Source organism: Elephas maximus, chromosome 11 (assembly GCF_024166365.1).
Source record: "Elephas maximus indicus isolate mEleMax1 chromosome 11, mEleMax1 primary haplotype, whole genome shotgun sequence".
NCBI lineage: Eukaryota > Metazoa > Chordata > Mammalia > Proboscidea > Elephantidae > Elephas > Elephas maximus.
Genome location: NC_064829.1, coordinates 74100235 through 74118503, shown reverse-complemented (window position 1 = coordinate 74118503; position 18269 = coordinate 74100235). Strand labels below are relative to the sequence as shown.

Here is an 18269-nt window from a genome sequence, read left to right as displayed (position 1 = left end):
TACTTTGTCCTATAGCGTTGCTATGCGTCAGAATCAACTCAACAGCAACAGGTTTGGTTTTCTGGTCACTATAAACAGGACACTTTGTATCTTCCAGTCCATATCACCTGCTTCTCCTTCATTGTCATACAGCTTTCTCTGCTCTTACCCTTGTTGAAATAATTTAAAGTGAGGTTAATCACCTCCTTTAACAATGTTTCCATAATTGTACATCTAAGTAGTAATAAAACTTCCTTATATTGAGAGCTAACTATAGACCAGAGTTTTACACACATCTTTAACTTACTTTATAAATAAATAAATAAATGCATTTATTGCTGCACAAATGAAATAGCAGAGAGAGTTTTAGTGAAAGTCCAAAATCACATGTGTACTAAGGAGCAGAAATACTATGTGATCTCTGGGCTATGTACGTCCACCATCACCATTTTTTGGTATATCATACAGGTATTCTTCAAGCTAAGAACAATTTGGTCTTCATATTGTTTCACATAATCACTGTATAAGTATTTGCTGTAATACTATGATATTGTTATTATTAGTGCTGCTATCTCCTGGTACATTGTGAGTAAATAGGTAGTAAATACATCTTTTTCGTCTGTGTTTCCCCTATAGCACTTAGACCAGATCTTTGTCATAGTCAACTTAAAATATTCATTTGGTAAATTCAATAGACCAGCTACGACAAAGAGTAGAGTTTCAATAGTTGCCCTTGACATACTTAGCTTTTTCAATACTAAGACCTAAGTTACAATGTATTCTTGAATTCACTTAATAAAATCACTGCTCTGCATTTTTCTTTTTCCCTACAGCTTTGCTTTTGGTCTATAGCCAAATACGGTCTCATTAAGCTTAATCACCTCCTTTTAGATCTTGTACCTTTGACCACTGCTGTTACTGATGTTTCAGGAACCGATCCAAGTAAAATATTTCTGGAAATTCTTCATTCTATTCTATCTAACCATGGTGTAGTATAATCCAAGCTGCTGTGTATGTGCATATACACATATTTAACATCTTATGTTAAATGTTGATTTTGTACAAAAATACAAAGATGGTTATCTTAAATTCTTTCTCTGGAGATTCCAGCTGTCTTTTAGATCAAAGCACACCCTGTATCATTCAATATCTTCCCTACTGTGTGATTAAATCAATATAAGAGCTTAATTTTTTTCCTAAGGGATTTAAATGAAACCATACCAGTGAAAAAATCTCTCAATTATAACTTTCCCTTTATGATTATTTTAATCCAAATAAATCTATAGCCCAGAAACTTAAAAGTGATTTACAACCTTGAACAAGGTATCTCAGCAAGGATACTGTTGTATGCTTAATACAATGATGAGTGTCCTAAAGCTATTTCCCAAGTCTTTTCCAAAACAAATCACATCTTCTCTAATAAGAACAATTACACTAGTGTTGTTATTTTCCCCCTTCCCTGGATTGTGACAGATTTTAGTAAGGTCATTACGAGTCAGAATTGACTCGATGGCAAGGTTTTTTTTTTTTTTTTTTTTTTTATAAATATTAAGCCTTTCTTTGTCTTGAAATTTTTGTGAATTATGAAACTATATACAAATTTGGTCAAAACAATTTTTTTTTTTCATAGAGCAGGAGAAAAGGAAAAGACATGTTCCAGAAAAAATAAGTATTACCATTCCATATTTTGATGCACCATGTTAGTACACTTACAGGGGACTATGGGTTAATGGGGAGCCCTGGTGGTACTGTGGTTAAACACCTGACTACTAACTGAAAGGTAGATGGTTCAAATCCACCAGCCGTTCCATGTGAGAAAGATAAGGCAGTCTGCTTCTGTAAAGATTTTCAGCCTTGGAAATCCTATGCAACAGCTCTACTCTGTCCTATATGGTCGCTATGAGTTGGAGTTGACTTGACAGCACACCACAATAACAGTTACTCTATGAAGTTCTTGGGTGCTGCAAACTGTTAAGCTCTTGGCTGCTAACCCAAAGGTTGGAAGTTTGAGTCTATCCAGAGGTACCTTGGAAGAAAGACCTGACGGATCTGTTTTGGAATTAACTCAATGGCAACAGGTTTTATGGGTTAATGAGGAGAAGGACTCTAGAGCTTTAGCCAGCTCTATGAGTGCCCTCTACAAGGGACTGACCCTTTTTTATACGTCTCACTGCCCTAGACTTTGAGATCTTTATGATAGAAGTCAAAATTTATTAATCTTACATATCTCCAATAGGTAACAATTGTCTTACATATGATAGGGATTCACTGATTACAGAATGAAGGAACAGATACCTAAGCCTAAAGATGTCATCTGAAAAAATAGCAAAAATGTTATAAGCAAATATAAAAACAAAAAAACCAAACCCACTGCCATCGGGTCAATTCCGACTCATAGCGACCCCACAGGACAGAGTAGAACCGCCCCGTAGAGTTTCCAAGGAGCGCCTGGCGGATCTGAAGTGCTGACCTTTTGCTTAGCAGCTGTAGCACTTAGCCACTATGCCACCAGGGTTTCCCAGCAAATACAGAATAAGCAAAAAATATTACTGGATGTCTTCAATGGGAAACTATGCATTGTTTGGAGCATACTCTTTGGGATTATCTGATCCTAGCCTTTGATCATCCTTGAGCTATTTTACAACTCTGTAAATTGTAGATAACTCAAAGTCCTGCAAAATAATTGTCCAGAAACATGCAGATAAATTCTGTCAGAGTAGTCAAGGGACTTCTCTCCCTCAAGGAAAAAGCCAATTTCACTTTAATTTATAAATTCTTTGCAACATTCCTGTACTCGATATAAATTTGTACCTCTTTTTAACTTTTTTTTGGAACTGGTTTCAACACATTATTGGCTCCCTCATTGACAGTGAGTTAAATACAACCTTTCATATAGGTATATTTTACATTCTTATGACAGTCTTTGTTTTCTCTCTCTCTCTTTTTTTTTTAATTACGTTTTAGTACAGTTGAATATCAAGACAGTGCTTGAGCAGGCATTCACATATTTGCAAACAGACTAATCAGTTATATTGATAGTTCCTGGTCCTCTTAGAAAAGGTACTATGAATAACTGCAGCAATGTTTTAAGCCTAGAACATAAAATTTATGTCAGAATAAAACAAATAAAATAAGGATCTAAATATCAGGAACTATTATTTATTATTTCCATCATCTAATGATAAAATTTCCTCTGACTTCCATAGTTACTAGGATTTTAACCTAGATATTATAAGGAGCAGAAACCCTGGTGGTGTAGTGGTTAAGGGCTATGGCTGCTAACCAAAAAGTTCCGACTCGTAATGAACCTATACGACAGAGTAGAACTGCCCTATAGAGTTTCCAAGGAGTGCTGGTGGATTCGAGAGGCGGACTCTTTGCTTAGTAGCCATAGCACTTAGCCACTACACTACCAGCGTTTCCACTGGCCTGAAGTCCAAGAATTAAGAGTTCTCTTTCCTGGAAACCCTGGTGGTGTAGTGGTTGAGAACTTTAGCTGCTAACCAAAAGGTCAGCAGTTTGAATCCACCAGATGCTCCCTGGAGTTCTACTCTGTCGTATAGGTTCATTACGAGTCGGAACTTTTTGGTTAGCAGCCATAGCCCTTAACCACTACACCACCAGGGTTTCTGCTCCTTATAATATCTAGGTTAAAATCCTATAGTGACCCTATAGTGACCCTATAGGACAGTTCTACTCTGTCCTATAGGGTCACTATGAGTCAGAATTGATTCAATGGCAACAGGTTTTCCTTTTTTTTTTTTCCTTGATTTTAGTTTGCTTAATGCATTTTCCTCAAGGCTGGTAATATCTAGGTAAAATGGCAAAGTAAAATTTGGAGACTTGAGAACTAAAACCCAAATCTTACACTGTACAGACAATATTAAGATGGGGCCATCCCTACTTAAAGCCATCCATTCATTAGTCTCTTGATAGTTTGTTGCTATTGTCATTTGTATACATTTTTTCGACTCTGACACAGAAAAATGGCAGAGAACAGAAATCGATCAAAAACGGTTCCAATTCTATCTCAGCTATTTACAAATGGTTTTGTTTTTAGAGATTATATCAAAACCAGTATTGATCTTTAATGAATGTAACTTTAATTTTTTTTTTCCCACTCTTGCAAAATCTCTGAAAAAAATACTGTATTTAATCAGCCTGGATTTAAGCAATTTAATCCCTTGAATCCTTTCTAATATTTGCTTTTTTAATAAAAGCACAGTTATCTAATTTACTGTCAACTGGTATACTGCATAAACAAAAGGTCCATTTTCTTTATAAAAGTATAGTAGACTAATTCTTCAGGATTTTGTATTTTAAAATAAGAAAACATTATATTCCAACTAGTACAAGTGCTCTTGAGAATGCATTTTATAAATACTTTTACAGAAAATACACCTACCCTCTATATTATGAATAAAAGTAAATCACACAGAAACACACATACATGCACACACAAAATTGTGGAAAATAAGATCATATTACCAAAAAAAAAAAAAAATTGCCATCAGTTGATTCCGATTCATAGCAACCCTGTAAGGCAGAGCAGAATTGCCCCATAGGGTTTCCAAAGAGCAGCAGGTGGATTTGAACTGCTGACCTTTTGGTTAGCAGCCGAACACTTAACCATTGGCGCTACCAGGGCTCCTAAGATCACATTAGAAGGTATCTATTGAGTACCTTCTCTGTGTCTGACAATTTAAGTATATTGAGACAGAGAACTGCCCTTCTGCCCTCATAACGTTTACTTTTTTTTTAGTGTGAGTAGGGGAGAGGGGACACAAACATGTCAAATTATATTTCATTTCTTTTTAAAAATTGTACCAGAAATGTAAAACATTGAGTTGTTCTCAATTGTCCCTTTAATTTTAATTGCCATACATGTATGTTTGACTTTCAAATCTAAGTTCATATGCTAGGCCTCTCCTTTGGGCTACAAACCCTTATTCACAGCCTCGTAGACAGACCCACTTAGATAGCACAAGTACCTCGACATATTCCAATCCATATTAATCATCCCCACACACCCATTCCCAAGGAAAAGCACATTTATCTATTTATTCAAGCTGGAAACATTGATTTTGCCTTTGAACTTTTTTCCTATATCAGATATTCCTTATACAATAACCAAATCCACTCATATCTGCTTTTCAAATATCTTTCTTGGAAGCTTACCCATTGAAACTGATCTAGGAATCAACACACTATGGAAAGTGACAGAAGTAAGAAAAGTTGTACTTTATCTGTACCTTGTGCTAAGTAAAGCAAACTTCATGATGGACTCACTGGAAAATGTCTTTGACATACATATGCCCTGAAAAACACTGTTCCGACAACTGTCCAACCAAAGAAAGCAGAATATACTCCTAAGTTAAGAGGATTTTTGTCTTTTTGATCAAGACCATCATGCACTGATACTTATATTACAACCAACTTTCTTCAAAGAGTGCTGATTCGTTATTTTCTTTGCAAGATCCTAAATTTATCTGTGATCTGACTGTTCAAACACAGGAAAGTTTATATCTTAATAAATAGGTAGCAGCCTAAACACACGCACACACATACATAATGATTAAAATGATGTTAGGGTGTACTTAGATATACACAGTTAACAATGGTTTGAATGAAGTAGAAAATACAATTTGAAATTCAGCAGATCACCAAATTAGACTTACTGGATCAATCTTAACAGATCTCAGCCTTAAAACTAAAATAATCCAAAATGCATTTTTTTCTACATTTAAGTGAGAGCATTAACTGAGCTCTATTTTGAGAAATATGTATTCTTAGTAGCAGGACTAATTGAATACAATATACAAAAAAAGGAAAATCTAATGAGAGGAAGAAAAATAAATTGGAAATGTCTTTGGTTTGGTTTTGCTCTACCACACATTGGCAGCATCTTATGAAATACTGAAATACGCAGGGGAATTAGCCCCTCATTACTGCTTGAGTTAAGAAAAGGACACACTTCAATAACAAGATAGTAAAGCCCAGAGCTTACAAATCTGTGCAGCTGAGTTGAAGGTTGAGAGAACACTGTAGACTCTAACTCCTCCTCGCCCACGGTGAATGGAGGCTAGCAGCATTATCAATCCCTGCATGTTACTGCTCTATACTTAGACTCTTTTGACTTCCTTCAGTTTTTTTTAATGTATGGATATGAGGGATTATGAGGATACAACAGAAAAATGGGTCCAAAGAAGTGTAAATATTTTATCTTGATAGTGTGACAGCAGGAGCCACAAAACAAGCCAACCGCCTTCCAGAGATGGCATGCGTAGTTATCCTTCATAGGAAATGCAGTTTGAGAATGCTCATTTTTTACTGCACTGTAACTCTATGGTAATGTATTTTATAGGAGCAAAATTTAAAATTTAACCTCAACTGAGGGCTTATATTGAAAACTGAAGTACATTAGGGAAAAGATTGCCATATCTCAAAAAAAAAAAAATAAAAAACTCAAGCCCCTATATTGTAAAGAATGATGCTGAAATGTAAAAGGGAAGAATTCTAGGTGGAACCAAAAATACAGTTTTCTCTCACACGGGATAATGTTTGTGTGTACACTTTGTGAATTATGAAGCCCAAGGTAACAGGTTATAAAGGTTAGCATCATATCATTCATAAAAAACCACGGAAATACCATGTCCATTGCTTTAACTTCTCAACACACTGCAGTTTTATCATCATTATTTTGTATTTATATTATATAACCCAAAAAACCCAGTGCTGTCTAGTCAATTCCGAAACCCTGGTGGTGCAGTGGTTAGGTGCTACAGCTGCTAACCAAAGGGTTGGCAGTTTGAATCCGCCAGGCGCTCCTTGGGAACTCTATGGGGCAGTTCTACTCTGCCCTTTAGGGTCGCTATGAGTTATACTATATAATCAGCTTTATTCTGGGTGTGTAGAAAGAGGGATTAAATTATGGGAAAAAATAACTCTACGGTAATGTCTACACATATCTTCAACCCTGCGTATTCTGCACATTTGGTAATACGAATAAACATTTTCTTTGTAAAACACTGAAGCAATACTGTTTTTGTTGTTAGCTGCCATCGAGTCGGTTCCGACTCAAAACGGCCTATTACAGAAAAATAGAAGCAATGAGAGAATATTCAAATGAAGTCTTCCACAATTCTGTTCTCATTTTTCTTTTCTAACATCTTTCAAAAAGATATTTTTTTATTGTTCTCTCCCTGCCCTCAAACTCACCCCATGCCGAGTACAGCACAAGTAATGTTTCAAAATACAGTAATAATTTACTGAAATAAACCCCATTTTACCTATGATGTTAGATTGTGAAACAAGCAATGGACTGAGGTTGTATTATACCACAAAGTAGAAGAAAATAAGTTCAGCTGATTACCAAGCATGGTTCACAGCCAGAAAATAACCTATTTCCAATAGAAATAACTCTATCTAAATGGACACTGGAAATTTATTATTCAAGTGTGAAACAATATTTAGAGATAGTCCGCATCATCAGAGTAAATAAATTTATGTTTAACACAAACCTGTCAACATCATAGCAGTACCTTGTTATAAATGTTTTCCTATATTTAGGAGGGACTGGAAGACATATCAACAAATGGCTCATTTTCATGGATTTCCCATAGCATTCTACTGTTTATCTCAGAGAAAATATCTATTCCATGGATAATGGAAGGAGGTTCATTTGTCTTCTTTCAGAATTTCTTGATTTTTGTAAAAGTGTTCTTATGAATCGGAATCAAAAATCCATTCTAGTTTCACAGACAATTCCGCTACTAAATTTATAGAACTCAATTTATGGGATTAATGCACTTCCTGCAGACCCACTGGCTGTGAAGGGGCTCTTGAAATGTTTTACCTTGGAAGGAATGTGGGTCCCAAGTTCACTGAAATCTTGGTTGGTACCAATGAAATCAAAACCCACCTTTTGGGTTCATAAGCAGTTGTTCTGACTGAGAGACTAGAAAAAAAAATTTTTTTTTTTTTGATTGGTTTGTTTTTTGGGAGCAAATCAAACCAAACCTGTTACTGTCAAGTTGATTCCAACTCATTGCTAACCTACAGGAAACAGCAGAACTGCCCTATAGGGTTTCCAAGGAGTGGCTGGTGGATTTGAACCACCAAACATTTGGTTAGCAGCCATAGCTCTTAATCACTATGCCACCAGAGCTCCAAGTATATAATCAGATTACTGTAAAATATTAATTTTTCTGCTTCCTGTCAAATTGTTATATCACTCTGATTTATTCCCTTAGTTATAACATAGATGCCCTAAAAGTAGTTGGAACAGTTAAAAAAAAATGTTCAGTTTTTGAACAACAACTTCTGGGAAGGATGGATTTAAGAATTGAGAAGCTAAAAGCAGGTCATGCTAAGGAGTTATTAAAAGAGCTCAGGAGTGAAGCAGTGCTAAAAAGGCTTAGGATAATGCAGAAAGAGGGACAAAAATAAAAAGCATGCTATTTGATTACGAGCAGGAAAATGACAACACTAGTATATTCTACAACTATTACACTACATTATACCTTGTACTACGTTATACTACAGTCACATGAAAAAAAAATGAAATGTTTGAAATGAATTAGAATTATCACAGTTCCAAGAACAAGGGTTCAAAAGAAATTAGCATGTATTTTAATTTTCTATTTGATAATCTGTTTTATTGTTTATCCATCTAAAATATCTTATAATAATTATTATTTATAATTCATTCTGATGTGCAAAGAACTTTACATATATATTCCTATTATCAACATTGGCCTTGTGAAGTAGACATAAATACTGCCTTCACTTACAATGCATTATTTGATAACCATGTTCTCTTCCACACTATTGTTGTCATCACTGGCTCATGGTGACCCCACGTACAACAGAATAAAATATTGCCCAGTCCTGTGCCATCTTGATGATTGTTGATAAGCTGAGTCCATTTTTGTGGCCACTATGTTTTTTGTATGTATTTTGAGTGCTTCCAATCTTGGTGGCATAGTGGCTAAGTGCTATGGCTGCTAACCAAAGGGTCGGCAGTTTGAATCCACCAGGCGCTCCTTAGAAACTCTATGGGGCAGTTCTACTCTGTCTCATAGGGTCGCTATGAGTCGGAATTGACTCAACGGCACTGGGTTTGTTTTTTTTTTTGGTTTGGTCCAACCTAGGCGGCTCATCTTCCAGGGCTATATTGGACAATATTCTATTGTGATCCACAGGGATTTCACTGGATAATTTTTTGGAAATAGTTCACCAGGATTTGTTTCCTAATCTTTCTTAGCCTGGAAGCTCTGTTGACGCCTATCCAACACAGGTGACCCTGCAGGTTGTTTAAATATCAGAGGCATAGCTTTCAGCATCACAGCAACACTGTAACCACAGTAGGACAAACTGATACCCATCCATCAATTCCACATTACACTCTGATAAAATTGGTCTGGTTGTAGTTCTCTGAACTTAACATGATATCTTGTATGTTGAGGTTTTTGCACAGGTAGTTGGTTACCTTTCTGAGAAAGGCTCCTTTTTCCTTGTTGCATTAGTTTCTTAGAGCTGCCACAAGAAAGTACCAGAAACTGGGTGGTGTCAGTAACAGAAGTCTGCTCTCTCATAGTTGTAGAGGTCAGAAGTCTGAAATCAAGTTTTGGCAGTGTTGGTTCCTTCTGGTGGCTTTGAGAGGTAAACAATCATACAACTCTCTCGTAGCTTCTGTTGGTTGCTGGCAAGCCTTGGTGCTCCTTGGCTTATGGCTGTGTATCTCTAATCTCTGCCCCCATTGTTACGTGGTCTTCTCCACATCTCCAAATTTTCTCTACTTATAAGAACATCAGTCATTGAATTAGTTCCCACTATAATCCATAATGACTTTATTTTAATTATATCTCCAAAGAATCTCTTTCCAGAGGTCACATTCTGAAGTTTTGGGTGGACATTAATTATGGAGGGAGGGGCACTATAAAACCCAACAGAAGCCTCTCCGTGGTTCAAATGGTTAATGTACTCAGGTGCTAACTGAAAGGCTGGAGGTTCTAGCCCACCCAGAAGGACCCCAAAAAGAAAGGCCTAGCACTCTACTTCAGAAAAATGAGCCACTGAAGATCCTGTGTCAGAGTACAATTCTACTCTGACACACATGGCATCACCATGAGTCGGAATCAACTTGATGGCAACTGGTTTGGATCTGAGGGAGCCCTGGTGGTGCAGTGGTTAAAAGCACTTGGTTGCTAACCATAAAGTTCAGTGGTTTGAACCTAACAGCCACTCCATGGGAGAAAGATGCAGAGGTCTGCTTCTGTAAAGGTTGCAGCCTTGAAAACCCTATGGGGCAATTCTATTCTCTTATAGGGTTGCTATGAGTCAGAATCAATTCAACAGCAGTGGGTTTGGGTTTGGATTCAACCCAGTGCACTTGGCTACCAGGTAAATGGTGTTTTTCATCTACAATTCAACTCCTTCCCTGGGCCATGTTCATATCCTTGAGAGCCTTGATACAGTTGAACAGTTGGCTGGCAGATGGAGCCTGAGATCTCTCTGAAGCTTCTACAGAGCGTTGGATATTTCCTCAAATTCCTGTGGCCAAAGCTAACACTCTGAAAAATCACAGTATTTGTGGAACTGAGACACAGTCATTACACTGTCATTAAACCAGCTTCCATCACCAAAGGATATATATACACACACACTCCCCTCTTTAAAAATGGAAGAAAAAAACTCTTGTTCTCATAGCCAATTTTACCTCCCTGCCTAGCTTAAAGAAGGAAGATCAGAGCTCTTTTCCAGAATTAGAAGATGATGAACAGTAAGGAGGCATGGAAGCCAAGCACAGGAGGATGGTACAGGAAGAGGGAGTGTATGAAGAGCTAAAAGTAAGACAATTTATGTTTCACACAGAAAATAAAAGTAGTTTAATGTCTATTTGAGATCTCTGAATGGAAGTGGAGAAATGTGGGATATATATCTAGAAAAGGGCACCCTAAATAATTCTATGGTCAATAATTCTCTGAAGGCTGTATAAGAGTTGGGATATGAGACTTATTAGGGTTTTTTAAACAGCACAAACCCTGGGTTAATAAAGACCTTAGCACAGCACTTGGCATAGTAGCCACTCATTAAATGTGAATTTATTTTTTGAATAAATTAATAAAATAATTACTTCAGAATGAGAAAACTGTAATTAACAGTGGTCTTCCGTCTAAAAACTATATGAATATATAATACCAAACACAATTTTTGCAAGGTGAAAAAAAAAATTCTGTAATCACTAAGCTTATAATGCAGAGAAAAATAAATACATCATTTCCACTATTTTTAATCAACCCTGACAGCAATCTCTTATTCACGCTGGTTCATTTCATTATGGCTGTGAATTCAGAGTTGGATTGGTTAAGCATCAGAAACCCTCATTGGAAAAGATTAGCAAATAGTGCAACATTATAATTTTTAAAAAGGAGTTTGAGAGTGGAAAAAGGTTTGAAAATAAAAATTAGCCTGATATACACCAGATAATACCCAAGTATCTATTATTTACTCAGAACTACATGGAAAAGAAGAACATAGAAGGAAAGTGTGACACAACATTTACTAACACTGAGGATTATTTCTTGATGCTGACTCATAGCGACCCTGTAGGACAGAGTAGAACTGCCCCATAGAGTTTCAAGAAGCGGCTGGTGAATTTGAACTGCTGACTTTTTGGTTAGCAGCCTAGGTCTTAACCACTATGCCACCAGGGCTTCAAGGATTTTTAGTATGAAGAACACTGTGAGCTTTCATTTGCACTCATTTCCATGTAGACATTATCTTCACTTTGTAAACAACAAGTTGTTTGTTGATAGGTGGTATTGAGTTGGTTCTGACTTACAGCAACCCTATATACAACAAAACCTAACATTGCCAGGTCTTGCACCATTCTCACAATCGTTGCTATGTTTGAACCTATTGTTGCAGTCACCGTGCCAATCCATCTTGACTATCTTCTTTTTCACTGATCCTCTATTTTGCCAAACATTATATCTTTCTCCAGGAACTGGTCCCTCCTGATAACATGACCAAAGTATGTGAAACGAAGTTTTACCATCCTCACTTCTAAGGAGCATTCTGGTTGTACTTTTTCCAAGACAGATTTGTTCATTTTTTCGACAGTCCATGGTACATTCAATATTCTTTGCCAGCACCATAATTCAAAGGCATCAATTCTTCTTAGGTCTTCCTTATCAATGTCCAGCTTTGCGTACATATGAGGCAAATGAAAATATCATTGCTTACATCAGACACACTTTAGTCCTCAGAGTGACATCTTTGTTTTTCAATACTTTGAAGAGGTCTTTTGCAGTAGATTTATCCATTTTTATATGTCATTTGATTTTTTATCGGCTGCTTCCACGGGCATTGATTGAGAATCCAAGAAAAAAGAAATCCTTAACAACTTCTCCATTTATTGTGATGTTGCTTATTGGTCCAGAAGTGAGGATTTTTGTTTTCTGTATGTTGAGGTGTAATCCATACTGAAGGCTGTAGTCTTTGATCTTCATCAGTAAGGTTGTTAACGAGTCTTCCCCAAATCCTGATGCCACATTCTTCTTCATAGAGTCCAGCTTCAAGTATTATTTGCAAAGCATACAGACTAAGTATGGGGAACGGACATGACTCTGATGTACATCTTTTCTGATTTTAAACCACATGGTATCCCCTAGTTCTGTTAAAAAAAAAAAAAAGAAAAACTGCTTCTTGCTCTTTGTACAGGTTCCACGTGAGCACAACTAAGGGTTTTAGAATTCCCATTCTTTGAGATGTTATCCATAATATGTTATGATCCACAGAGCTGAATGTCTTTGCATAGTTAATAAAACACAGGTAAACATTTTGTAAACAACAAAGGATTTATTTTAATTTTACCTATTTCAAATATCAAAGTTTCAGATATGCTGTCTTAATATATATGCATCCTATTAGGACTGACATCTTTCTTATTTCTACAATTGGACAAGAGTTTCTGCCTCCAACAATATTCAATGCAGATCATAAAATTCTTTTAATGAGATACACTTTGGTTCAGACTTTTATAAATATTTTAATTCATTTAATGGCATTTTTAATTAGGAAAATAACAAAAGCATATTATGTGCTAACAAGTGGCCATCTAAGATGCAGCAATTGGTCTCAACCCACCTGGAGCAAAGGAGAATGAAGAACACCAAGGTCACACGACAACTAAGAGCCCAAGAAACAGAAACGGCCACATGAACTAGAGACCTACATCATCCTGAGACCAGAAGAACTAGTTGGTGCCCGGCCACAATCGATGACTGCCCTGACAGGGAGCACAACAGAGAACCCCTGACGGAGCAGGAGATCAGTGGGATGCAGACCCCAAATTCTCATAAAAAGACCATACTTAATAGTCTGACAGACTAGAGGAATCCTGGCGGCCATGGTCCCCAGACCTTCTGTTGGCACAGGACAGGAACCATCCCCAAAGACAACTCATCAGACAGGAAAGGAACTGGACAGTGAGGGGGAGAGAGATGCTGATGAAGAGTGAGCTAATTATATCAGGTGGACACTTGAGATTGTGTTGGCATCTCCTGTCTGGAGGGGGGATGGGAGGATAGAGAGAGTGGGAAGCTGGCAAAATTGTCACGAAAGGAGAGACTGGAAGGGCTGACTCATTAGGGGGAGAGCAAGTGGGAGTACGGAGTAAGATGTATGTAAACTTATATGTGACAGACTGACTTGATTTGTAAACGTTCACTGGAAGCTTAATAAAAGTTAATAATAAAAAAAAAGCATATTATGTATTATTGGGAAACAGTAAAAAGTATGAAAAATTGTGTGACCCAGAAACAATTACTATTAACATTCTGGCATTTTTCATGTAATCTCTTAATTTATACAAATGAAATTTTTATAAAATTTGAATCATAACGTTTGTAAAAATTTGGATCACACTTTTTTCATATAATGTTTTATATAAGGATTTCTCATATACTTACTTAGACTAAGACGTCACTCTGGTGATGCACAAGATTCCACGACATGGCGATATCATAAACTATCTAACCATTTCTTCCACTGTCAGGATCTCACCATCTTTCCATGTGTTCACACTTATGATTGTGCTATAACATATACTGATGTACACAATTCTGTCTCTGAGTTTGTAATGATTTTCTTAAGATGGATAGTTAAAATTGAAAGCTAAAATTTTCTATCACTTGGTATATTGTCTTGAAGCGCTTTTGAAAAAAACTGTACCAAAATTTACCCCGTGAGCAGGACATGGAAAAATATCTCACCATAACCATCCTTAAAATTGTATATGATTAAAAAAAAAAAAAAGACATTAATCTCTAATAAAAAAAAAGTTCTACCTCATGGTTTCTTTTTTTACTGAGGGTCTATATATTTCAACCGAAGCATTTTTTTAAATTGTCTGTGTCTATGGCCAAGCCTTTAATGTATTTATCTATCTGTGTGAGGTACTTACTATTAATGTTCTCACTTTTTTTTTTACAGCATCCATAGCATTTAAGAATGTGAGCTTCATATTTGAGTAAGCCCTAGATTCCTGGGCTGCATTTCCAGTTAGAAGCTGGGTACAACTAAAAGGCTACTCGATCTCTCTGAGCTTTGATTTCCTTATCTGTAAGTGTACTAATAACACCTTCATGAGACCGTTGACAGAATAAGACAAAGCTTTTAAACTGCTCAAAACAAAGCCTGACAGCTACTAATCACTAAGTTATACTATCTAAAACAATAATAATTATCATTAGTCAGTGTTATGTCTTTATAAGTGAGATCTGATTTCTCCTTGTAACTTCTTTATGGGCTTTAGGCTTTTATATTCATTTTATCCAGTTTTTTTTTTTTTTAATAGTTTTCCTTTTTAACAATTAATTCTCTAAAACTGCTAGAAATAATACTAAAGATTTGAGGATGAATTTTTTATTTTTCTATTACAGAAGAAAATATCATATACATTTTTTTATATGTTTATGTATACACACATACACACATATACGTAAACGTATACATATATACATATACATATATGTTTAAAAGCACATATATGTATCAAATACACACAAGCATACATACACATATGTGTTTCTTCAATGCTATATACTATTTTCATTATAATATATGAAATGTTTTGTTCAATAAAAATAATTTCAATATGAATTAAAATTCTTGAACATGAATAGACTGATTTCAGCTCAGTCTTTGAAATCTGTGTATTTTAGTAGATTCCTTTCATTTTAGATAACTAAATAGTTTTCCAATAGCTGGCCTATCCTAGTTACTGAAACATTTTTACACAGATTGTCACCAACTGAGCTGAAACAGCAGCTGTCCACTGGAAATAAGTGCTGAACCGTTTGCCCACTGGCCTGAACTCAAACATACGTTTTCCTATGACAACAAAAATATAATTTGCTTCATTGATATCTATTACTTATTGAGGAGGGTTAATTACAGAGCTATACACCTGGATTGTCAGACCGGCTGGCATAAAACTCCCACATAGCTTCAAACACACACACACACACAGTATTTCCAATATTTGAGATAGTAACACTATATTCTAGAATAGTTCCTTTTGATCTACTTTAAAAACAAAATCTTTGTCAAATGTCATGTCTATACAGCACAGAGAGGGTAAAAAGCTCACCTTTCCCTGTATCTATTCAGTGTTTGGAACTAATTTAAATTTGTAAGGGTATGCAGTCTTTAGTTTGGGTTATGTTATCTTACTATCTCCTCTGCACGTTTAAGGGATTATAATGGGCTATACAACTTCCTGTACTCCTTTTTATGAATTCTTCAAATATTTTAATTACTATCAATCTTAAAAGGAATACTTAGTGGTAGAGAAATTCTTTAGCATTCTGGTTTCTCATTCCAAGTTTATTTAAATTACTTTCAAGAATGCAGAGCACATGTCTAGTTTGCTTAAAAAGGCACTCAGTTTATTTTAAGGTTTCATTAGTGGAACAGTCAATAAAGAAGCATGTTCATTGCCCCAAGTAGGTAATTTCAAACAGCACGTACACCACTGCACCTTATAGTTGTATTGTGTATCTACAGATAAGGGCTGTAAGTTTACGCAGAGAGAATTGAGGAGGTATGATTACAAAGGCCATTCCAGGTGCTCGAAGATCTCGAAATCTAACAATAAATGCATAGTTCTCTTCCAAAAACTTGAATATCAGTGGTTCCATATGGCTTTTCATCTTATCTGGTTCATTCTTCTATCAAACAGACATGACTTCTCAGTAATCTCTGCATTGTTACTCTCATAAAAAAACAAAATAAAGAAAACATTACCTTTTGTATAGTAATGATTCCCTCTTGTGTATCTTTGTCAACAGAAATCTTGAAGATCCCTAATCCATCACCATCCACAATTTTGTACTCCATTTCTGCATTAGCTCCTATATCTGCATCGGCAGCTTTGATTCTGGCCACCACTGAAGCCACCGGCAGTGATTCTGGGACGTTATATTGGTAGGACCCTGTGAAATTCAAAACAAGAAATGAACAAAACCTGGCCAACCAATGAAAACTTAACTATTTGATTATTTTGTGTCTTCTTTGCTTAATTTTTTTTTTTAAATTAAAGAAGATGCTAAAGGAATATGAGACAAATGACAAGTTTCATATAGCCTCGAGAAATCTATGAGGTAGATCGGATAATAATTACAATGTGACAGCAGAAACAGTTGTTCTGCTGAAAGGCAAAAGAAGGAATCTCCATTCTTGTATTTCTAGTAGTGAGAAAAATGCTACCTTTAATAATACAAATAAAATTTTTAAATTATTCCGATAAGCTTTCAAATGGACAAATACAAGCCAAAAAGTCCTCATAGCTTAATGTTGGAATTTACTTAATATTATTTACTATGAAAGTTCCATAAAATTATACAAGGGAGTTTATGAAAGACAATATTAATTTTTTTAACTCATAAATTTTCCAAGGGTTGGAATTCTTTGTAGGTTGCATGTAGACCTGATTTGGGGCACAATGGTACCTTTTTACCATTTAGATTTTATTTTTTACCAATATTATATTACAATACTACCATAAGTAATATGATTTGAAGAAAAAAGAGAAGTAAAAAAGCACACATTTTTTTTTAACTTTCTTTTATAAAAATTCCTCTTCCTCATAACCCAACTCAAAAAAAAAAAAAAAAATGGGAAGAAGATGAAAAGGGGCATGTACCACCTCTCAGAAACTAAGAATGTCCTCAGAACACGATGTTCCTTTACATTTTTCTTTAATCCTTTACTTTTCTCTGCTTCCCACATTGTATTCTATTTCCATTTGTTTGTTAAACTATGGTGCCTTTCATTTTGTTATGAAGAGAGAGGCTGAGATTTGTTGCCATTTGCAACGTTTTAACTTTGTTGAAGTTACTATTTTTTTCTTTAAATGATTATAACATATGCTCATCCTATTTGAGAGGCTCCTTACCACACATCTAAAAGCGTTCTTAGTAAAATCCAAAAATTTCAAGGTACAAATAGTAATTACATAGCAGAGAAAACTCCAGCAAAAATGAAAGATCTTATGAACACCCTTGGTTTTCCTCACTTATTAAAAAGGGGAAGAGCATCTATCTAACAAGCTAGAGAACTTGTGCTCTATCTCATCAAAGCATGACAGCTGAGGCCAAGAAAACCTCTTAGTAGCAAGCCTTATCACTATAGGCTTAAAGAAAAGAAAAATAGTTCGTTTTCTTATGTTCATCAACAGTTCACTTTCATTCTTCAGCCCTCGTTCTTCCCCATGATAAGCCATCAAGAGCACCACTAAGGCTAGATTCATTTAAAAATAAATAAATAAAATAAACTTGGGGTCACTTTTTCTTATATTGCATTGAAATGTTTACTGTACAATAATAGGAATTTTTGAAATATATAAAATTAAAACAAAATCACTAAAAAAACAGTACTTGAAAAGAAAACAGGGATATACCTATTTGCTCTATTTGCTTAGAAAGTATCCTTATCGACATGATTCACTTCTAAGGTCTCTTTGTAAGACAGCTTAGTTCCCCGTTACTATTGAACAAGTATATCAGAGGCATTGTATTCTGTACAATCTCCGTATTTCCTTGAGCATTCTAAGGACATACCATGTACACTTCCTACCTCCCCACCCCTTCCCCCCCCCAAAAAAATTAACTAAAAGACAGCGAGATGAAATGTTTTTTACAAACAGGACACCTCTATCTAGAGAATTTTTCCCCTTTTTCTTGGTTAAGTCAAAAGTCACTTTGGTCAAAGAAGCAAAATTG

The 18269-nt window shown here is 35.7% G+C and overlaps 1 protein-coding gene across 2 annotated transcripts in view; it reads right to left on the bottom strand.

The window, feature by feature from the left end:
* Positions 1-18269, bottom strand: part of CDH7 (cadherin 7) — a 151168-nt gene that overhangs the window by 45076 nt on the left and 87823 nt on the right. For both annotated transcript variants that reach the window (XM_049900734.1, XM_049900733.1), the window contains exon 6: positions 16294-16481. In XM_049900734.1, coding sequence (XP_049756691.1) covers positions 16294-16481 — 188 coding nt within the window. The remainder of the gene's footprint in view (positions 1-16293; positions 16482-18269) is intronic.